Source organism: Amphiura filiformis, chromosome 2 (genome assembly GCF_039555335.1).
Source record: "Amphiura filiformis chromosome 2, Afil_fr2py, whole genome shotgun sequence".
Taxonomy (NCBI): Eukaryota; Metazoa; Echinodermata; class Ophiuroidea; order Amphilepidida; family Amphiuridae; genus Amphiura; species Amphiura filiformis.
In genome coordinates, this window is record NC_092629.1 from 38085232 (window position 1) to 38109187 (window position 23956).

The 23956-nt window shown below is 36.9% G+C and overlaps 2 protein-coding genes across 3 annotated transcripts; both read left to right on the forward strand.

Moving 5' to 3' along the window:
- Window positions 1–876: 876 nt before the first annotated feature.
- Window positions 877–11891, forward strand: LOC140146183 (uncharacterized). Of its 2 annotated transcripts, none has more exons than XM_072167956.1 (4): window positions 877–1030; window positions 1891–2072; window positions 3943–4117; window positions 9257–11891. In XM_072167956.1, the coding sequence occupies exons 2-4, from the start codon at window positions 1906–1908 to the stop codon at window positions 9566–9568; spliced, it is 654 nt and encodes a 217-aa protein (XP_072024057.1). In that variant the 5' UTR covers window positions 877–1030; window positions 1891–1905; the 3' UTR covers window positions 9569–11891. The 2 variants fall into 2 exon arrangements, with proteins under 2 accessions (XP_072024057.1, XP_072024058.1); XM_072167957.1 differs by lacking the exon at window positions 877–1030 and adding an exon at window positions 1364–1385.
- A 2641-nt stretch (window positions 11892–14532) lies between these two features.
- Window positions 14533–22044, forward strand: LOC140146185 (uncharacterized). Its single transcript, XM_072167958.1, has 4 exons — window positions 14533–14727; window positions 16471–16609; window positions 17908–18272; window positions 21062–22044. The coding sequence occupies exons 1-4, from the start codon at window positions 14558–14560 to the stop codon at window positions 21162–21164; spliced, it is 777 nt and encodes a 258-aa protein (XP_072024059.1). The 5' UTR covers window positions 14533–14557; the 3' UTR covers window positions 21165–22044.
- Window positions 22045–23956: the final 1912 nt, after the last annotated feature.

A 23956-nucleotide genomic window follows, 5' to 3' on the forward strand; every position in this document is an offset into this window, starting at 1 on the left:
GTCACGTGTATGTATATGCCATATGCGTTAAAACACACAAAATGCAATATTTAGGGGCAAATGTCTCCATTTAGTGATTTTACCAATTTTTACCCAAAAAAGTTAAATTTCACATGGTCAATTAGGCTACGTTTTCGTAATTAGATATTTGAAATTCAAAACTAATTTGTCCATAAATTGCATCATTTTGCAATATTATTTCTGATTATACCAGTCGCAATGTTTGTATATTAACAATCAAAATAGCTAAAGTGCGTTGAATTGTGTCCTAAACCCTCTGGAGTTAAACGAAATTCAACCTGCAGCATCGCGCCATCAAAATAAAGTCCTTTGTGCAATGGTTATGTAAAAAATTGATCAAGCGAAGAACTCTAAGGCCATTATCCTTAATTCCTTACCAATAATAACAATGAACTGCAAAACAAAGGTCACCTTAAAAATTAAAGGATACGAAAAATTTGTATTAGTTCCTAACAAAATTGATGAAGCGAAGAGCGCCAATGGGCTATTCCAATTGAAATCCACACTACCCCTGTGGAAGATTTAGCAGAAGTCTTCCACAGAGGGAGTATGAGTTTCGAATAGAATAGACAGTTGGGTAACTTCTATTTAAAGTACTCACTCCAGTTGTGGAAGATACAGGTAAAGCCATATACAGAGGGAGTCTGGGTTTCAAAATAATTAACCATAACCAATTATATTTGAAAAACATACTCCCCCTGTGGAAGATATTTCCAAAATCTTCCACAGGGGTAGTGTGAGTTTTAAATGGAATAGCCCAATGCCGCAGCATTACCATAAGAACAGTGAACTGCAAAACTAAGTTCACCTTAAAAAATAAAAGGATACAAACTAGTTACTCAAATAGGAAAATGGAAAATACAGAAGCATACAGAACTGGTATTTAGTGACCCGTTTCATTATGAACTAATCGAAAAGGAATTTGACAATGACAATGACTTTGTTGTGGCGTGTAGTCTACATAGTGAGTGGTGTAGTATGGTGAATATGAGACAATATAATCGAGCAGGTATGTTTTGATTTAAGGTATTATGTCACTATAGTGTATAGAAGGTTCAAATTAAATTTGATATTTTGTTTTTATATTGCTTGCTTTTATAGCTATAGGTAATCAAGTAAAAGTAGTTAAGTAAAAGTAATCAGTATTAGAGCCCTATAATATGATATATTTTAATAAGTGAAATAAGGTCCTTATTTATACAGGACAACATTATCTGATGAAGCAGTGTACCAGCTCATGGTATTAACTTAATTTTAAAAAAAAGGTATGTCTATGACAGTGTGTAAAACTCATGTTTGATGTGTTCGGGCGTTGTCTTAGCATGCTTAGTGTCTAGTTATCAGTGGACACATTATTTCTAAAGGTAAGCAAAATTGAAAATCATTAGACCCGCTACCAAAATAACTTTACCGGAAAGTGTGCGAGGGCTCTAAAGTTTGCAATTTTAATGCTGAAATGGGCCGGAATAAGGATAATTGTAGCCTAAAAAGGCCAAGCGGAAAATAAACATCACACATTTGTATATTTTCTCCTGGTTTTGGTCAAAACGTTTAACATTTAAATGTCGGGTTATTTAAATAAATTTATCAAGCATAAGTTTTCAAACTTTTAAACCGCTACACTGGGATAACATTATGCCATAATGTTTTGCAGCAATTTTTTTAATATCTTTTTGAATGTTATTACAATATTTTATACACTTTATATAAATTGACATTTAAACTTTTTCTGCAAAACGTTTTTGCTGTGAAATACAGAGACTATGAGTAAAATTCTACTTGATAATTTTTAATTGATAATTTAGCTTTTAATAAATTGATAATTTCATTCTGTATAATTATATGATACTCTATTGATTCAATTTACAGACATAAAACGCGACAATGGCTATCACAACTTCACCTTCCAGTAACTTCACGACAGTGACGCAAACAGACGGCACCAGCAACTCATTTAGTATAGACGCACTTCACATCGTTCTGTTGGTTTTGTTATTTGCCTGTATATTGCTAATAATCTTGTTTTTCGTCAGAATTCAAATATTGAGACGGTAAGCATTAATAATGATAAGGTAGCCTATATCGCTGTAGAAGTGACGTCATTTAATCGGATTAACAACCATGGCAATTATAGATGAATACAATTTTTGACTATATCGCCCTGCACTACAAGCAGATTGCACTAATCACCTGTGTGTGTCTGCAATCATAGATATTCAGGTTTTTTTTGGGGGTTTTTTTTTTTGCATATACAACAAATAGCGAGAAATTGGATAATTATATTTTTATTCCTGCGGAATTTGGGATTGGATGCATGTATGAAATTTATAGGCAAGGAAGAGCCAGTCCATAAAAGGATTTTGAGCAAATAATCGATACACATAGTTAAATACAAGTAAACCTGCAAATGTGTGTCTCAACCCCATTAGCAGTTGGTAAAACGTCGGACTTTGGTACAATTTCGTGTTTTCAAAAGCACTTGATAGTAAGCACATATATATGCTAACTATCGAGTTTTTACGGTATGTCTGAAAGAACATTACTATTGGAAATTATCATGAACTATTGTTTTAATTCCCGAACCAAGCAAGATTTAATAATTTATTCAGTTGCATATTAAGCATACGGACAAATAAGGAATAGTTGTGACTACAAATATGTATATAAGATGTTTCCTTACCTAGGAAACATCACAAAATAGGAAGTGGTCAGTATATTATGTAAGCCTAAGGCTGTAATGTGGATTGACCTTTATTGCCCAATTTTGTCCATAACAAAGCACTTTTAGACAGTGCAAACAATTCCTTCTTTCTCTCACCGCACCAAACGGGTGTTTTTTTTACTGCCCAATTGGGTGGATTAAAGCCGCTTAAAAAATCGATGTTATATTGTACTGTGTTGTAACTTTCATCATTCTTTTGTGTACGTGCATCATTTCACATTTCAGGTGGGATGAACCCGACAGGGATCTTTTAGACAGTGCAAACAATTTCTCTCACTTGTTTACATGACGAGCAATTTGACATAATCTGGGGATCCTTTAGACAGTGCAAAAAATCCCTTCTTTCTCTAAACTTGCTTTTTACATGACGATCAATTTGACATAATCTGGGTTTAAATCGGAGCATTTTAAACTTTCTACCCCAGTGTGGCAAAAACAAATCCCCAAAACAAACAAAAAACACCCTTGCTGGTTTCCCACCGCACCAAACGGGTGTTATGATTGCCCAATTGGGTGGATTAAAGCCGTTTAAAAAATTGATGTCATATTGTACTGTGTTGTAACTTTCATCATTCTTTTGTGCACGTGCATCATTTCACAATTCAGGTGGGATGGACCCGACGGGGATCTTTTAGACAGTGCGAACAATTCCTTCTTTCTCTCACCTGTTTTTTACATGACGAGCAATTTGACATAATCTGGGTTTAAATCGGAGCATTTTGAACTTTCTACCCCTGTGTGGCAAAAACAGACCCCAAAAACAAACAAAAGGCTGACCATCCTCAAGAATTTGACCTTTGTGCTTTTAACCCCGGACAGGGGCTATTTTAACGTGCCTCACTGTCACGTTCGTGCAATGAGATAAAAGTGTTGATGAAGTAGAGTGCGTTTCAAAAATAAAAAAATTGACATTTTTGCCTGAATGTGACCGTAAGAAAGGCTCTACCATTGTCTACTATTAAAGCATATCTACGCGGATTGTTAATTGTCACTGTACGAATATTTTATCTCGACACGTACGTGACAGTGAGGCACGTTAAAATAGCCCCTGACCCCGGAACATAGAGCTGTTCCGTAGTCAAACTAAAAAAGCAACAAAAAAAGATTCAGGTTTTACTATGTTACACACCAAGATATGACTGTTGGATCCAGTAACCGGACTTTGATTGTGTCGTGTTATATATTTTAACTATTTTCAGACAATTGATGGCACCCTTTGAAGTACGAAGACAATGGTGGAGATTTTTCAGGAAAGACGAAGCAACGCAAGTAACTGATCGGGAAATTATAGAAGAAACTAAATGCCTTATTGGAGGGATGGAAGGAGATGTTGTAAAAGAGGACGTTAAATCTGACCAAGCTATGCCGACTCAGGTAACCATTTGTTATTTCTCCCTATATGATTCGCTTTTAACGTGACCGGCGGCGTCCTAACGTTTCCTCCCGGCGTCTCCTCCTAAAGATTTTATGGATCATTTACCCAATGGACCTTTATGGTAAATCCCATAAGCCTTTGCGAGTACACCTGAGATGTCCTCACGCCAATGCGCACATCGATACTGCGCAGTTCACGGCTTTGAAATGCGCAGTAACGATATTCGTTAAACTATGTGTACATCGGCGTGGCGTCAAGGGGCGCAACACTACACTAATTCAGCGTCACATAGGATAACGTGTGAATTCGGCCTACTTCAAGCGCTATTCCTAGCGTCCCTGCAATACTTGGCAACATAAATTTGGTATCAAATTAAAGCTTTGCATCTGTAGATTCCAAAACTTTTGTCGGCATATTTCGATGACCATTGACCTTTTTCGCTATTTCGTGGTGCATTTCAAAATCGGAAGTTGTCTTAATAGCTCTTAATCCGCCACAAGAATTGCTTTTGAGATTAAAAAATATCCGGTTTTTTCTGCATGTTATCATTGCATTGGAGACACTTGTCGAATTCATATGAGCTGATATTGAGTGATTTAAAGTGAACATGTCGGTAGATATGGTCGCTACAATCTCATATTCACTATGGACCACCATTAGCCGAATTTCGTTGTTACATAAAATGAGTAGTGATTTAGTGTTGCGCCCTCTCAAATGAAAACATCTCAGGTGTACTCGTAAAGGCTTATGGGATTTACCGAAAAGGTCAATTCTAAATGAAACATTGGGAGAGCGGAAGTCTGAATTTTATAAGGTGCAGATGTTGCCAATAAAATTCAGACATTTTTCAGACAATACCCAAGATTTCAAAATGAATACAAATCTAATGTATCCAATGTATTTTGATATCATTGATAGACTATGACATGGACACAAATAACTTTACAAAAGACATAATTTTTTAGAGTCAACCATGACACTAGCATTTAGCTTCAGGTGCAGGGATACTCCAAATCCGAAAAAAAATTATTATTAATTTGTATATTTGTTTTGGTTTTTAATGAAAACAAATTGAAAAGTCGAAGACAAACAAACACTTTTTGGGCCTAATCGTGTCAATTGTTAGCACTGATGTGTCCTGGAGGTCCAACATTAGAGAATAGAGAGCTTGCGGAATGAAGTTACTTTAACTTTAACTTTAACGTCTAGAGGATTATAGAGGATTATGTATTCAAAACCACTCTGCCATTAAAGCCGCTTGAAGTTAAAGTTAACGCGAGAATCTATAGTGTGCCGTAAATTATGATGAAATACGTCATACTTTAGAACAATAGTTTGCCTATTTCCTCATAGACTACATAATTACCACTTATGTATTATCTAGTTAATAGACCAATTATTGGAAATCTAATTTGGTTTGGGTACAAAACATGCTACATGTTGCTGAAAATAACTGATTGAATTAAATCAAAATAAATTTTGTTCCAAACGTCACACTTGATATATAATTTTGTGTGTGCTCATGACGTACACCAAATCAGCTTGCGGAACCAAGTTTTTGGCTTGACTTCAACTCCAAGGGGATTAAGTTCCCGTAAAATGGTCTGGTTTTACTTGAGCCAGCAGTGTACGATACTTCTGGAAGAGTAAAGCAGGTGCATAACATTTAGGCCTATATAACATGTCATAGGTTGTGCCTGGTAAGAGAGAGAGAGACAGGGGGTAGGGAGGAGGAGAGGGAGGGCATTGGAAGTGGACAGGAGGTGCTTTGCTGGTAGCCAGGGGGGGGGGGCCCCCCGTGGGACATCTTCTCTTCCTTCTTGATCCTTCCCTTTTGGATTCTGGCCGCCGTGATATTTTACGCTTTTAGGCCTTTTTCTGCCATTTTAAGCCCATTTTGTAAAAACGTTTCCTTTGAGAATCGGCCCACGCCCTCCTAACAGAAAAACCCTGACAAAATCACTGTGGAGGGGGAAACAGGAGTGCGAGTGGGTAATTATAGGGGGTCAAGTTTGAGAGAGCGAGTACAGATAGAGGGGAGAAGGAGGGAAAATAAGGAGAATGTAGGGAAGGGGAAGCAGGAGGGAAGGGGAGAGAGATTCAGAAGGAGGGAAAGAAATAAAGAATATGTATTTCATTAGGCTTTGCGAAGTAAATTGGAATATGAAATTGACAAAGCTGACGAGCCTTTATTAATTAATATTATATATATAGGCCTATAACTATCGTAAGAATATTAATTGAAACGTATAGGGCCTAGCTAGTTTCAAAATAATATGATAAGGAGATTAACGCTGGGTCCCGACATAATCCATGTTGAGTGGTATCGCGAGTTCATTCATGTTTACTCAAACGAAGCTCTTAAGGTAGAGTCTTTTGTCTTGAAGTGGGACTAATAACCACTTGACTAAACAAAAAGAGAGACATTTGGATGTATTCGGTTACAAGCTCTTACACATGCCCTTCTTTTGAACGCACTTTGATACACATGTCCCGAGTTTAAGCGACAAGACGCTGTTGTTGCAGTAACCAACCATACGTTCGCGTTGGAGTAAATTTGAGCAAGAAATCCAATCGATATTTCTGAAGTTAAAGTTAAAGTTAAAGTAACTTCTTTCCGCAAACTCTCTAATGAATTTGGAGAAAACCTTCTGATAATTACAAACACTCGCTGAGCAGCAAGACCTTCCCTCTAGTCTAAGCTTTTAATCCGATAAGCTGATTGGAAGACATTCTTTGATTATTATTAGACAGCATTTATGAAGCGTCTTATCAAAGAGATCAAGGCGCTGTACAAAGAGACTATAAAAATTACATCTTAAAATTACAACTTACATTACACATACTAAAAACATTGCGAACACTGTTAAGCTACGAATTCAATATACACATGCAAAAAATATATATAAACAGGTGACAAGCTCACTATCAAGAGGCAAGTAGAAAATTAACATGTTGGAAAAGGGTGGGTTTTGAGCGATTTCTTGAATCTATGGATGGAAGGGAGTTGGCGGATGTGAATGGGCAGAGAGTTCGAAAGGCGCGGTGCAGCTGCCGTGAAGGCTTTGTCCCCAAGTGTTTGTCCCCCAAGTGTTCGTTTTGTGCGTGGTATGGCAAGACGTAACTTGTCGTCACCAGATCTCAAATTCTCTCTTGATGGAACATAAGGAATGAGATACTCGGTGAGATAAGACGGCAGTAGTCCATGGATACCTTTATAAGCCAGCAGCATGAGTTTGAAAACTATCCGGGATTCAAGAGGCAGCCAATGGAGTTCTCTGAGCAACGGAGCTGATGAATTGATGTATTACTGAACTCAATCATCTGAAATTACTGGAGCGTGAGCCACCCAGGCTGGTGGCTCAGCATAGTATTTTATTAATAGAAGGTTTTCTCCAAATTCTTTTCCTAATGAAATGCTATGACTACTTGGATCATGTGGATGAATTCGGTGTAATATAACCAGCAAAAGAATTAAGGAACCAGTTATGTTCACCCCTGTCTATCCTTAAGAGATATTTCAAAACCAATTGCCAATACCTGTACCCTTTAGCTCTGCTTTTAGACATTTGTTGAAATCTATTGAGAATTAAAGAAACGGTGATCAAAAACCCAAGCAAGGAACGAAATAAAAATATTATTTTAATATTCTATTCAGCGGAAACCACGGCGCTAGTTTTCTTGTTCGAGAACGCTGACTGCAAGTTTTCAAAAATAGGCTAAATAAGCAAGGTCACTATAGTTTGTGCAATGATTCTATAAAGGGCTCCTCAAATCTAACTGTTACCTAAACCCATTGCCACCAGGCACATGACAAGCCCATTGTGCTTCAGAAAATATATGCAGACCCCCTATAAAGGAGCTAGGAACTTTTCAATAAAAAAGGCTGGATTTCCAGATTTGCTTACTGAAAACGACTTGAATTTCAGTTGCCAATGTTACTGGAAACGCTTGGAAATGCAATTGCATGAATGAAAAATCATGGAATTGTCCAAATTAACCTTTCCAATTGAGGATGTCCGAACTCACATAATCCGAACTCAAATAGACGAATCCAACGAGCCAAATGATGGTCAAAATTCATTCGGCCATTACTGGGTCCCCTTTGAACCAAACTGGTGTTGTGACTGCCTAATGGGTGGATTTCAAAGTCGCTTAAAATCGATGTTATAATGTATAATTGTATTGTTAACTTTAATCATTCTTTCGTCTACGTGTAACACGGGTGATGGAATGCAGTTTAAAATTCCAGCCAAGGGCATCCATTCACAATTCAGGTGGGGTAAATCCAGCGGGGATCCAGCTATGGCTGCCATTGAGAGTAGCATATTGCACTTACGTCCACGGGAAATTCACCGTGACCTTTCCAGCCATAAACTCGCTTATTGAAGATTAAACCGATATATGCAGTACTAAACCATTATATAGTAATCTATTGTCCAATGCAAATTTATTACCACCTGATAATATTGATCCAATGAGCGACCGAATTGTCCGCTACGGACGACTAATCCAATCCATAATGACGCTATTGACATGTACGAGTGGAGTTCCACTGACCGAGTTTTGGGATATTTTTCACTGGTTTGCAGCTGTTTGCTGTCATTTACTCATCAAGGCGGACCACTGATTATTTAAAGATTGACATGTAGAGAATAAGCCATTATTGATTGACAGAAAGTACTAAATTTGTACCTATGACGGTTTTATAAAACCAATCTTCCAAATACGACCAAAAAATGGCTGCCCGGTGAAGCAAAATGTGCATTGGAATAACACGGCGAGTTTGGATAGATGGTAGGATTTCTTTTTAATAAAAATGTATGTTCCCCCGTTATTACAGCTTTTACCGGGTTGAAGATTCAGATATTTGGAAAAGAATAAGTAATTGGAACATAGAGCAAGTACTACAATCATAGCTGTTATACTTTTTGATATATGATACTAACTAGTTCATCCCATATAGCTACAACACAGCGCTACCAGTAGGGTTCAATTGCCTATTGTGAGTGCCCCTGTGTTGTGTGCATACATGTATAGTTAACAATAACTGCATGATGGTAATGCGTCAAATTAGATTCGTCTATTGTGTGTGCATAAATTTCCTGAATAGCCATTTCTTTATCATCCACATACAGGTCAATCCACTTGAAGATAAAGGGTCACGAACCACGTCCACTAGTAGCAGTAATGGTCAGGATGGAAGCCAAACTCCAGATTCTGAAGTAAAACATTCACCGCTGGAAATACCAACCAGAAAACAGCCCAATGTCGTCCCAGTAACTAATAACTTTTACATCGGATACGTTCCCGAAGCACAGTTATCACCGAATCCCGCAGCAGTTGTGTTTTTATCAAGACCATCGCGATTAGATACCGGGCGGAATCATACTAAAACGACTCAAGAAGAATCCGATATAAAGACAATGAAGGATCCATATACAATATAACATGAATCAATTGAGGTCTATTTATACCATTTGGGATAATTCAGGAACAAAATGGCGTCACCAGATCACTGGGCGGCAGGAAAAACCTCTTATGTGCATTCCCCATTTAAAAGCAAACCTTGTTATAAACATGTGATAAAAAAGTGAAACACCGTTTCAAAATCTCTCTGATTTCATTTAAATAAACATGTTAAACCAAGCTGTTTTTCATAGGAGACTACGCTGATAGAAACGAATCCAACGAGCCAAGTGATGGTCAGAATTCGTTCTGTCATGGTTCCCACCGCACCAAACGGGTGTTATGACTGCCCAATTCGGTGGATTAAAGGCGCTTAAAAATCGATGTTATATAATGTATTGTGTTGAAACTTTCATCATTGTTTGTGTGGTGGTGTACGTCAGTACGTGTAACACGAGTGATGGAATGTAGTCAGGTACTTTAAAATCCCCGCCAAGGTGGAATCATTTCGCATTTCTGGTGGAATGGACCCGACGGGGATCCTATTATGGCTGCCATTGAGGTGTGAGAATGAATGAAATTTGATTCGTCTATACGAAGCCAAAATCACATTAGAATACATAATAATATACTGCATTTTTAGCTGCAGAGAGTTTTGATGATTAATGCAATTTTGCACATGAGGTTTGAACTTTCTTATATAATAGCAGTATTGCGCAATAAAGATGTGCGTATCAATGACGTCATCAGAGATCAAATCGCAAAGTATGTTCGAAAGATGAATTCTGGCATATAGGTTTGCTATAGTGATATTGATGATTTCAAGAAAATAAGGTCGCCGTCCAAAACAGGCCTTATATAACCTGTTACCATGGTTACGTATTATGCCTAGACGATGTTGGAAAAAATAAATGATATGTTCAGAAAACGTATTTTTAAATATTTCATAGTAAGCCATTACTCACTACAATATTCCGTCCTACACAACGGAGGACTTCAACAGGTATGACCAGGGATCGATATAATGGGATAGGCATCGTAGTATTACGTAACACACCGAAAGATGTAGTTTAACTCTATACAATAGGCGCCATATTGCAGGAGGGTTAGAGTTCATAGAGGAAACGTTAAAGGTTAGTAGATTAGGTCACCCAGGCACATCACTAATGTGTTTCACGAGTTGTAATACCGACAGGTAAAAACATTGATTTTGTAAAATTCTCCCGATTTTTAAAAATTACTAAATAAGGTTAGTACTTCAAACCATTCTTTGATGAATCTATGCAATATGACGGTAAATTTTGAAACATCTAAGAATCAATCTTAAACATCTTCATGATATTCATTTTTTGCGCATGGTCAAAGCATGCTCTTGCGCTATCCACAGACTATCCGGTGGAAACTTCAAAGCAACGATCATGCGTTAATATTTACAAAATGGCGAATGATGTAGTTTAAGTCGAACAATAGCGTGACCGGCGTGACGTAGTTTTTGGCATTGTTCCTATATGCACTTTCACCCTCCTGGTATGACTGACACGGTCATCTGATCTCTTCCCGGCAAACAAGTTTAAATGGTTTCCGGTGTTCCTTAGTCTCTTTGCAGACTTCAGCAGTGGATCGTATACATGACTTAGTGGTATGTACGCACCCCTCCCCCTCCACCGGAAACTAGTTTGCCGGGAAGAGATCAGATTACCATATCAGTCATACCTGATGAAGTCCTCCGTTGTGTAGGACGAAATAGTAATGAGTAAAGATTCTCTTGGTTTTGTCAATCCAAAATCCAAAATGTTCAATCATAATGCTGGCTTTGCTGTTTAAAAGCGTAGTAGACAAATCTGTAAATATAACATAGCACCTATGGCAAACACAAAACGTTTTCGGAGAAAAAATATGACGGCCGAAAAGGTTGCCAATCAATTATTTAAATGTTTGGATATCGGGTCTAGAATTCTTTGAATATTAAGTTGACAAAATAAAATGGTTTTAAAACGCTTTCATATACTTTTAAAACCCGACATTTACATTATTAAAACATGTTGCCCAAAACAAAAAACAAATGAAAAACGTTATATTTGAAAACAGATTAATTTGTGCATGCTGGGCATACCCTGGGGTTTTAGGCAGCTCAGTCTGCATGGAACAGAGCAAATAAAATATTTTCAAGCATATACCATACCACGAAAAAAGTCCATTTTAAAGTCAATTTACGGGTTTTTGGTTTTTGAGTGTGTGCGTGGTGAGGGTTCGGATATGTAGGGGTGTGTCTGTTTTACAAATTTTAGTGTTTTTACAGACGTATTTTTAAATTGCGCTATTAAAGTTCACTAGCTGATCTGCTTATATTTAATAGAAACGTTATATATTTTTTGTTTTCTTTTTTCCTTACGTTTCGTGTGTGATAATTTAAAAAATAATATAAACGATTATAACAAAAAACATTATTACGTTACAAACACTTATTAACTCTCTTCACGCGGGTGTCGACTGCAGACGACATGTTTCAATTTTTTTTTAAATTCAAAAATTTCAGAAATGTAAATTTTCATGACCATATTTGGAATCAGCATGAAAAATGCATTAAAATGAGTACAAACAAGCCTAGTAATTGGTTCAGTAGTTCTTAAGATAGCTCTTGATATTTTGAGAGAATATTTCAAAACTTCAACTTTTTCCGTTGAAGCGCATGGCTACTTGAGTAGCACGCAGAGCATTAAAACACGATTGTAATTCGCATGTCTGCTTTTGCTTCTGCTAATTGCATATAGGCCCCACTAAGATAATTAGCTTTGGATAATTAATTACGGAAGTATTTTGTCGAGTTATTAATTATGTGGATTGGCCTATTTCAGGACGGTATATCTTTTAGGCCTTAATGCTCTGCGTGCTGGTCATAGACTTCAACGTAAAATTGTTTGATATATCTCCACAAAATATCAAATGCTATCTTAAGAACCACAGAACCAGTACTCATTTTAATTTGTTTTTCATGCTGATTCCAAATATGGTCATGAAAATAATTCTGAAATCTTTGAATAAAAAAATTGAAACTTATTGTCTGCGTTCGACACCCGCGTGGAAAGAGTTACGGTACGTTCCTCGTATTCAAAATGCAATTCGATATGGCTGATGTGCTCTCAGGTCCCACAAAAAATATGTGAAAACAGTGAAAACGTCGCAATCCTCTTTTTACGATATGGTTCAATAGATATGCAAAAAGCTTTTTTTCCCCCAAAATGAATTTGACGACACCCTTGCCAAACGACTGAATCTGCAAGGAAGGTTAACAGTTTAGTGCAGTATGCGTTAAGATTCTGCAATTATGTCTCTGATAGTATAAACAATCTCAACATTTTTTGTGAGGGGATGATGATGTGGATCACGAATTGCCCCTTTTTTGCATTGCGTAATAATTCAGGAAATAGTGCAAATCCGTGCTTACATAGATATGACTCCAATATAAACCCACACAATTAACCCTCTTCACGTGGGTGTCGACTGCAGACGAAAAGTTTTTTGTTTTTTTTAATCACAAATTTCATAATTTTACATTTTCATGACCATATTTAATCAGCATATTTAATTTAGCATGAAAAATGCATTAGAATGAGTATAAACAAGCCTAGTATTGGTTCGGTGGTTCTTGAGATAGCTCTTGATTTTTTGAGAAAATATCTCAAAACTTGGGACTTTTTATGTAAAAGTCTATGGCCAGCACGCAAACATTATAAGTGATTCGTCTTTTAATATTAAAGACATAGGAAACTATTGATGCTGCATCAACAGGGTGTCGAGCATTGCTGAACAAAATTTACACGAATGATAAAATGAAACCCGAAATTTAGAGGTAGTTGATGCTGCTTTCATTTAAACTTTGACCCACCTCTTGACTCTACTTATTATGAAATACCACACGTTGCCACGGTAACCAGTATCCCGCGATGAACACTCATGAAGCATAATGTATACTACTACATGTCGGCCCTACTATATACTGGCAGGATTTTGAGCTATTTTGTGACGATGCATTAAAATACTTCGACATTTTTACTTGGATTTCAGTCATCTGATTGTGTGTTTTTATTCATCTTTTGATTTTATATGGACTAGCATTCCTTTCTGTACGGATTTAATATTTCGTGTCAAAATATTTATCTTCACTGCTCGATGCAGGTAAGTGACATTCCTTTTTCGAATGAAAACTCTCTCCACGCGGGAGACGACTGCAGACGACAAGTTTCTATTTTTGTTTTTTTAACTTCATAATTATAAACTATTTGGATATCAGCATGAAAAATGCATTAAAACGAGTACAAATAAGCCTAGTATTGGTTCAGTTTTTCTTAAGATAGCTCTTGATATTTTGAGATTTAAAAAAAAACCTTTTAATGTTGAAAGTGAGCCTTCTCCATATGGTAGCACGCAAAGCATTACGGTTTCAGACAAATTTACAAATAAGGAGTCCGAATATCAAAATATGTATACCATAGGCTGTTAAATTAATATTTAATACATTAGTATCTTATGAGAGCTATATTGTTAAAGAGTGTCTGAGTAAGATTTCAGATTTGCAAATTTAGTTTGAACCTAAATAGTTTGAAAACACATAACGTACTTTTTGACCGAGACAAACAAGAGGAAGGCCGGCGGATTCAACACAAATGGACATACGGGTATACTCCCATCCCCCGGAAAGACCACTGTTTTGGGCTGCGCAGCTCAAGGAAAAACCATGAATTTTACCAAAAGAGAGCTTCGAAAGATTCTTGATTTTGATAATTTCAGCTTTAAAAGACCCTATAAATTGCTCATTCCTCGCATTCCTGTTTTCGCAGCGCATATAGACACCCTTTTACATGTTCGCAGCACCAAAAGACCCCCTTTTATATACTGGACGCCGTCAGCTCCCAAAGTTCCACCACCTCAATAATCAGGGGCATACCCCCATACCCCCCTCACAAAGAAGACCTAACGGATGTCTTTCATTTATTTTCAGTTTTAATTCTACAATTTGACTACACCTTTATATGGATCTTACAATAAGACATATCGGTAAGTTTAACGACACTGCGCCAGACGGGGGCGGACACCGACGTGTTCTAGTTGTGGACACACTGGATATTGCTCTGCTCTGTCTCCTGACAGCGACTGTACTATTGGTGGTTGTACTTTGTCTCAAGATTAAGGCATTTAGGAGGTAAGAAACACAGTAAACGGGTCCATACGGGCAAGATTTTTTTTAAAGTGGATTTTTTTCCAGGAGTGGGAGCGATTTTGTGAAAATGGACCCTCTTCATTAGAGAATGATGGATTTGGAGAAAACCTTCTGATAATTACAAACACTCGCTGAGCAGCAAGACCTTCCCTCTAAGCTTTTAATCCGATAAGCTGATTATCTATTTGTTTTCATGAAATGGAAGACATTCTTTGATGTATTACTCAGCTCAATCATCTGAAATTACTGGAGCGTGAACCACCCAGGCTGGTGGCTCAGTATAGTATTTTATTAACAGAAGGTTTTCTCCAAATTCGTTTCCTAATGTGCCAAAACTTAAACCTTTTTAACCAAAAAAAAGCATAGGCTACTCGTAAACATTTTTGGGGACTTTTTAAGCTTTTGCAATTTTTTTTGTTGGTAAGATACAAAATGGAATGGGTGTAAAAACATCTTCATAAGATTTAGCCCACACCAGCTCCCGCGATAAATAGGGTTGCAGTCAGGTCCGTATCGGCAAGGAATGAAACACTATAAAGGATGCACACAGGATCGTTTAGGCGGAACATTTTTTAAATGTTATTCTTTTCATCAAAAGTGCATTTTATGTGCTTCAAACAGGCTTGTATCATGCAATAGTTGCTATAATAAGACATTGGATTTTTTCTCGCAAAACACAATGTCATACCTTACCCAGCAAACACAAAAACGTTTTAAAAACGTTTTTAATAAGTTATATTTTGGCTTTTGGTTTAGATAAAAACGTTTTAATAACATTAAAATGTCGGGTTATATAAAGGTCATGAAAACGTTTAAAAACGTTTTGTATGAAAACACACTACAACAATATTTTTAAAATGTTTTTAAAAATGTTATTGTAAACTATTTTTGCAAACATTTTTTGCCAAATATTTTGTCAACACTTAAATAACATTATGTTAAAATATTTGCACCCTGCAAGCACAGAAATGTTCTTTAAATATTTTTTTCAAAACGTTTTAATAACATTTAAATGTCGGGTTATATAAAGGTCATGAATACGTTTTTAAAACGTTATTGCAAATATTTTGGGCAAACATTTTTCGCAAAATATTTTTTCAACCCCAAAATAACATTCTGTTTAGAATGTTTTTTTGTATAAAGTTTTCAAAAACGTTTTTGGAATGTTATTAAAACGTTTTTATACCCTTTATATAACCCGACATTTAAACGTTTTCTCTAAAACATTTTTTATTTGCAGAGCAGTAGATTATCAAAAAATGATTTTTAATGTTATAAAAACGTTTTAGGCCTATACCCTTAATATACCCTTTATATAACCCGTCATTTAAACGTCTTCTGACAACCTTTTATAACCTTTTGCGAATAATGTCGAAAACGTTTTGTGTTTGCTGGGTTAATGCTTAATCATGTTCGCTTAAAACAAGAACCACCTATGTCCATTTGAATTCTCAATTACATGTTACTTATTTCGGCAACAAACGGACGGTTAATTCTGCCCTCCACAATTAATGTAAGTGACTTTGGAGTATTATGCATGTTGTATGGTCACTTGTGTCCAACTAACTGTCTTAGTGACCATGCATAACCCCAAAGTCACTTGCATTTATTATGGAGGGCAGAATTAACCGTTCACTTGTTGCCAAAATGAGTGACATGTAATAAATGGACATAGGTGTTTCTGGTTTTAAGCCCTGTGCCTAATTGTTAATTTTGCTTTTACAGACGCCGGTCTAGATCATACATGGCCAATGATGTTGTAGACTTCATTAATAAGGAAGTATCAACACAAGCATGTCAACTCGAAATTCTCACGGAAACAAAATGCGTTTATGTACAAATGTATGATGGAATGGGTTCACAGGTACGTAGGTAATGTACGTGCAATAAATTTGTTGAAACTTAAGGGCTTGGATAGCGACGTTTGCACTGTATTTTATTGGACCTGGAAGCACATCAGAAACCTCAAATTTCATTCTGAATACGAGGAATGTCCGTCTGATATCACATACTTTTATTTTTTTTAATTTATGGCATTCAAAATCGATATTTTTGGCATATAACAGTCCTCGAAGTAAACTTCATAAATCAGCTTACTCTACTTGTAGTGTCAACTCTGCATTCAGAGTCGTCGACGGAGTCAAGAAATGTGTGACTCTTCAAGAGAGTCAGACTCGGGAATAGTTTGGCTGTTGACACCGTGAAATGTATATTCTCCCATTCCCATTCCAAGGGATGGTGGTTCAGCCTGAATTTCTCCATCCTTTCTTCTGACGATCGCATATATGGCGTGAAACTTAAGTAAATGTGTATCATTATTTTGTGCTATTTCGGAATGACTCTGTAATTTAGTCAGGGTGACCCTTTAAATGGAGTCTGGGTTACTCTAGAAGCAGAATATAGCCACTACACAACTCTATGTCTAAAATGACTCCATTGTGAGTCAAATGACTCCTGTGTAGAGTCATCAACGGTGATTTCCGAGGAGTCATGAAATTTATTACACTTCAAGATGACTCCCAATATGGAGTCCTTTTAGACATATATAGTCGCAGAGTGGCTGGACTCTGCTTTTAGAGTCACCCTGACTCCAGTTTGGCTTTCAGTGATTCAGAATGCAATTTGGTGGGTGACCGACCCCTTAAACATCTAAATATAAAATACTTCCTACCCACGCTACCAGTTCGCCGTTGCATCTTAAAGTTTTGTGTGGGCCTTTTGAAGAATTATATAACATTGACTCACCGAGGAGCTTAAAAAAAATAGTAACAATGGTCTGGGTGGGGTGCAGGATGTCATAACCGCCATTTTCGACATCACCATGATTAAATCTTCTAAACCAAAATCATGTTATCCAAAAACCGTTGTAGCTCTACAACGAACCCCACAGGCACTGTAAGCATGTTGTTTTCAATTTGTAACTGATAACCGATTTGTAACTGATAACTGATTTTGAACGGGCTTTTTTACGCCCTGTAGTTCCGTCACATCGAATATCACGTGACGCGTGTTCTGTACCACCTGACCATAGGAAAACGCCCCCGAAAACGCCCTCTATTATAGTTCCATCAGTATGTGAAGTAACACTAAGATATCAGAAATCAAGTGCTTTTAAAATTCTAGTTGATGTTCTTTCTCCTCTCTTGCTCGTCTTTTATTTAGTCTGTACGTTGCAGCGATGCATGGACACAAACGAGCACGCAAGTAAACACTGATGAATCTCACCAAGCTATCTTTTCCCGCCAAAACCAAGACACAAAACCGTCTGCGGCACATTCCAAGCCTCCAATAAATCCTAAGAAACCAACGGGAATCATCCACACATTGAGTAATTTCTATAGTAGACACACCGCCGAGAATCAGTACTTGCATCCATTTTCAGTTTCCCAGTTAGTTCCATCGAATTATAAAGGAAAGTTTTCATGGAAACAAGGGAGTTTTGGTGTTCATGATGACATAGAAACGGACGATCCACGTGCTAGGTTGTGTGAAAGGAACACCAATGAACAGAGACGTTTTCACTTTAGGTAAGAAGTATTTTGAGTATAAAATATACAAGGGAAAGAAGAATTACGTATCGCACACAACATGGAAACATAACATGCATAGGCAGATAAACCAGAGAAAAAACTCTGGACACACCTGCCTGTGCGCGGACTTGAACCCCAGACCTCTCGCTTGTCGGGCGGCAGCTCTACCACTGAGCTACACAGACTGTCCCTGGTAAACAGGACTCAAGTCTGGTACTTATGGATATGAGCAGTCATGCGGGGTAAACAATACAAACAACATATTACATACCATTGTACGAGATCAATTAATGATGCTTACCCGCCAGCCTAATATAATCGTACAAACAAGGGAAGAGGCTTCCCGCATTCATACACTGGAACATGGAAACATTTAAACATTACAAACTAGTGCACGAGATCAAAGAATAAGGATTAAGAATAACGATTAAGCACCATTAATTTGTTTGTAATGTTTAAGGGAGGTGTAATGAGCGTGAACCTGGTTTGATGCAGAGGAGTGTGCCTGTAACAGACACAGCCACCAGAAAAGGACCAGCTCAGATCGCGCGCCAAATAAGTTTGCAGTCCAGAAATTTCATTTTTTCTCAGCCTTGCAAAAAATAGGCAGAGGTGGGAATCGAACCCGGGACCTCCGTGTTGTAAAACCTACTGCGTTACCACTGAGCCAACTGACAATTAGCTATGAGAAGTTTGGTCGTAATCCTTGATATTGCTGAATAGAATAAATCAATACTGATAGGTCTATTTATCTAATGTACGATGCTATTCAAATTGGCCTATAAACTAGGAATATAATGTGAAATGACTATCAATCGATCAATTAATCAAGTTGTCAAGTTATCAACAATCAATAATAAACCGACGTAGGCCTATCATGGAATATTACTATTAAACTAGGCCTACTAACTAATATACCAAATAAATAAAATAAATAAATAAGTCAGTAAATAAATATATAGGCATAGGCCTAAATAAATAAATAAATACATAATGCAGAATGCAGTTAGTATTTTAGTTGCAAAATTCCTAACATTCTATTCACACATTCTATTGTAATTTTCTGCTATACACGCAAAGGACCTGTGCCTTTAATATGTCCGCGCCTAATCAATAATGAGTCTTTCACCATGCTCACACACCATGTTAAACTATTGTATCCCTGTATAGTATTATCTACTGACCAAGTCCTAACAACTCAATGAAATGGATGCTATAACGTACCCAATCAAGCGAACATATCAAGGTCATATCAGGGCGTTATACAAAGAATGGTCAAAGATCAACGTTTCCAAAGAAGTATAGTAATAGATGTAGACACAAGCTTTCGTGCGGGAAACATAAACACATAGTCGTCAGTCGTGTGGTTTTTATGAGATTTGATACGGCGCTGAAGTCTATGGCTGTCCCAAAATCAGTACCAGACCCGGTTACCAGACGGCAATGTGTGTGTTGTTACAAGGAATACAAACTCATTTTATCAATAAGTGAACCACATAGAGGAATACGACATCTATCGTGAGCCGATCTGCATTCTGTTGCCTGCAAAAGCCGACAATCAGGTAAAAATTCTAAAAGCAGCGTGACTAGATATTTGCGTTAATTTCATGATACGTGTAAAAACGCCAAATTGCAGTCATAAAATATATAATATTAGTAAATCACCCAATCGAATGTTAACGTAGGTATGTGGAAAAGAACTGCAATAACAATAACAAACTACCGGTATGTGCCCAAAGAGTTGTCTTTGGCATGTCGCTTTTTTGAAATATCACCAAAAATATCAAATTTTGGAAAAACGCCCCAAAATTTAAAACAAACACGAACCTTCCAAAATGAATATATATTAGCACTCGGCGGCCCAGTCACTACCTGCCGCTGTGATTTGGGGTAACTCATTGCTTCCCCTCTCCAGATACCGGTACTTCAAGGTCGCTCATACCCCAGCCCTTAAATGTTTTTAAACATTTAAAAATGTTTCCATGTATTGTACATGTTCCAATGTATAATGCGTAATCCTCTTCCCTTGTTTGTATAAAATATACCAATCTTTTTAGTATGGATTTTGCTATTGTATAATTATCAAAATGTTTATGTAAATTATTGTTTTAAGGGGCTTCTCACACACCGCTCCCCAAAACGACATGTTTGCAACATGATCGTACGAAAAGCCTAACGATGTTGTGTTACTAGTACTCTAAGACTTGTTTGACTAAAACAAAATAAATGCTTCAGTTAAATTCCCTTTTGTCAGCTTTACAGTGGTTCCACGTTTTCTTTAAAAATTTAAATATTTCAGAAATGTACTTTGTCATCACCATATTGGAAATCGGCATAAAAAATCCATTAACATTGATAGAAAAAAACCCGGTATTGCTGGCTCATTCTATTTTGGGAACATATTTTAAAACTTGGACTTTCTAATAGCATTAAAACAATAACTAGCCAGTTGTTCATATTGTTTCTCCATCCTCTCCTTCGTCACCTTCCTCTTCGAGCTTCTTTTATATTCTTCATCTCTTTCTTCTTCTTCTTTTTCGTTTTCTCCTTGTTGGTCCTTTCTCCTTTTCCGTTTATGTTTATTATATATTATTTCTCCTCCTGCTCCTCCTCTTTCTTGTTTTTCATCTTCTTCTTCTTCTTCTCCACCTCTTCCTCCTCCTTCTTCGTCGTCATCTTCGTTTTCTTCTTCATTTTTATCTCCTCCTCCTCCTTCTTTTTTCTTCTCCTAATTCGTCGTCCTCTTTTATTTCTTCGTAATTCTTCTTCTTTTTCTATTCTTCTAGGAGACAACAGAACGAGGACGGTATCATTGAAGGCTTTGAAAATCCAATATTTCGTGGAGTAACACATTTGGACGAGTACGGCCAGCCGGTTAGCAGATTGTGATATTTTTAATGACATTTGGAATTAAGGTTTGAGAATCACTGCTATTATATTAAATGCAACATAATTGATCTGAACGAAGAATGATCAGGATAATGGTTTTCGGTCGACCTTTGAGAGACTTATGAGATGACATTTTTCAAATACTACAGGCTGTAACAATAAAAATTATACAATTGCAATTTCGCAAATAAATAAATTTCTTATTTTTAGTCCAATAAACAGTACTCACTGTGGGCGTTTCGATGTCTACCAGACATCTTTTTCTACAATATTGTTGTTGTGACGAACTTCTGTGTACCACTGATGCTGATGATTGCTTAGCAACGTGGTTGCCAGTTCTGTTTCCAAGAAGATCGTCAAACACGAAGAAGAAAACATCAAGAAAGCGCTTCACACGTGTGGATATCCGCCATGGACTATTGACAGAGTCAAAACCCCCAAAGAGAAGAAAAGCACCAAGAAAGATGATAACAGCAAGTCGAGGGGTCTTGTCGTAATTCCCTATGTAGAAGGTGTCTCCGAACCCCGGCTCCGAACGCATCGCTAGAACTTTCCAAAGTTACAATATCGCCACCTCTATGAAACCCCATTGTTCTCTAAGGAATATGTTAGTTCACCCTAAGGATAAGCGTGACCCTGAGAACACCACGGATGTCATCTACGCGATTCCTTGTAAGAACTGTGACTCAACATAATGTAAGAGAAACGGGAAGAAAGTTCGGCAAGCGAATGGAAGAGCACCTGGCAGAAGTGGAAAAGGCAGGGGCTAATGTGCGGACTCGCGAGGTTAGAAAGGCATCCCAAACCATTGTCAATAAATCGGCCATCACAGACCATGTGCAGGAGAACGACCATATTATAGACTGGGAAGAGGCTAAGGTAGTAGGTAAAGAGGCAGATAGATACAAGCGGTGGATTAAGGAGGCGATAGAAATCAGAAAACATGAGACCATCATGAACAGGGACGAGGGGCAATACATTCTCAGTCACGTGTTTGACAATCCTCTTGGAAAGAGAACTGGCAACCACATTGCTAAGCAACCATCAGCATCAGTGGTACACAGAAGAACAAAAAACCAATAGTGTAGAAAAAGATGTCTGGTAGACATCGAAACGTCCACAGTGAGTACTGTTTATTGGACTAGAACTAAGAAATTTCTAATATTATGTTTCATAACAGTCCTGATGAACATGTTCAGTAATGCAATTTCGCTTCTCAGAAAAAAAATCTAAAGAGATCATGGCAACAGTGTTACAGTTGAATCAGTAACATCTTGTCTTTTCTGTCAATCCTCATGTATTCCTAAATGTTTGCGCAATTTTTGTTTGTGCCATCACACCTCCAAACCCCACCTTGCCTCCGGCCTTGCCTGCTCTCAACTCACATTCACAATTGTGATAAAAGTATCAAGATTTATGGTAGATTTATAACGTGTTGGTTTGTACCTGCTGCTGGGTTGTCGTTTTGTTTGACATCGCAATATTGTCATTGGACGAGGCTAAGTAGAAGCTAGTATAAGCCACCGTCGTCTGATTTTATTTTTTTAAACAGCGCCATCTTTGCAACAAAGCGCTCCTTGAATATCGAGGATGGCGCTCAACATTTTAATAGGGATATTGTTAAATAACATTTGAGTTACAATTAAGATTAGTTTTGAATTGAAATCAAATAAACTTTCGCATTAATGCATGTTAAGCTAACAATACACATTATCGTCAATTAGGATTTTGAATTATCTATTTTTGAACTGATATGAACTTAAGAAAGAAAGAAAAAAGAAAGTAACAATATAAGCAATAACGTTGCAAAGATATAAGCATTTATCATAAATTGTGCACAAAACTAATCTTTACACTTGAACAAGAGCCCATGATTTTAATCCAAACATTAATTGTTATATAAGCGAACGAGTCTTTTTTTCACTTTGAAAATCTGTTTTCAAATTAAGTCTTTTTTTTTCTAAAAATAAAATATCAAAAGGAAAACAATATTAAGGTCTAAAAACTCATATTTTAGTATAATAGTGATATTCTGATGCTGTTTGTGCGCAGTGTATAAACCAATCCAAGTGAGTACCTGATTGCATGTCATAACTTAGAGCAGTATAATTAATAAATAATTAATAACTCCATAAAACCCTTCCGTAATTAATTATCCAAAGCTAATTATCTTTATAGGGCCCTATGCAATAACCCAACGTGTTACCGAAAAGGTTTAATTGTCAGTTTATATAAAGGGTAAACATGTTTTAATAACAATCATAAAATAAATATTAAATGTTATTAAAACGTTTTGAATAAACGTTTTAAGAACAATCAATATTGTGTTTGCTGAATATGATTTTGTTGTAGTGCAAATGACAAAAATCAATGCACGCGCCCTTGATTTTTACCAGATCAATACACGACCCTGAATGGGGAATGCATTGTGATGTGAAAAATGAAAGAGCAAGACTTATAGTGCATATTGATTTTTATCATTTAACCTCGTTCATAAACATCGTGAAACAATCGTTGCTGTAAATGTATTTTTTATTAAGATATTCAAAAATTACCAAAAACAAAAGTAATATAAAAATATCTCATTGGTGGCTCAGAAATGCTCACCCGTGTTTAAATTGACCAAGCTCCGAGCGCTTCGTAGATCACTCGCTCGCGTCACGCAGTAATTCATTGCCTCATGAATATCATACCATTTATGAACAAAACCAATGCACGAAACGAACTTATCAAAGATCCGCTGCCATTGGTTAATTGCCTCATGAATATGTAAACTATTTATGAACAAAATG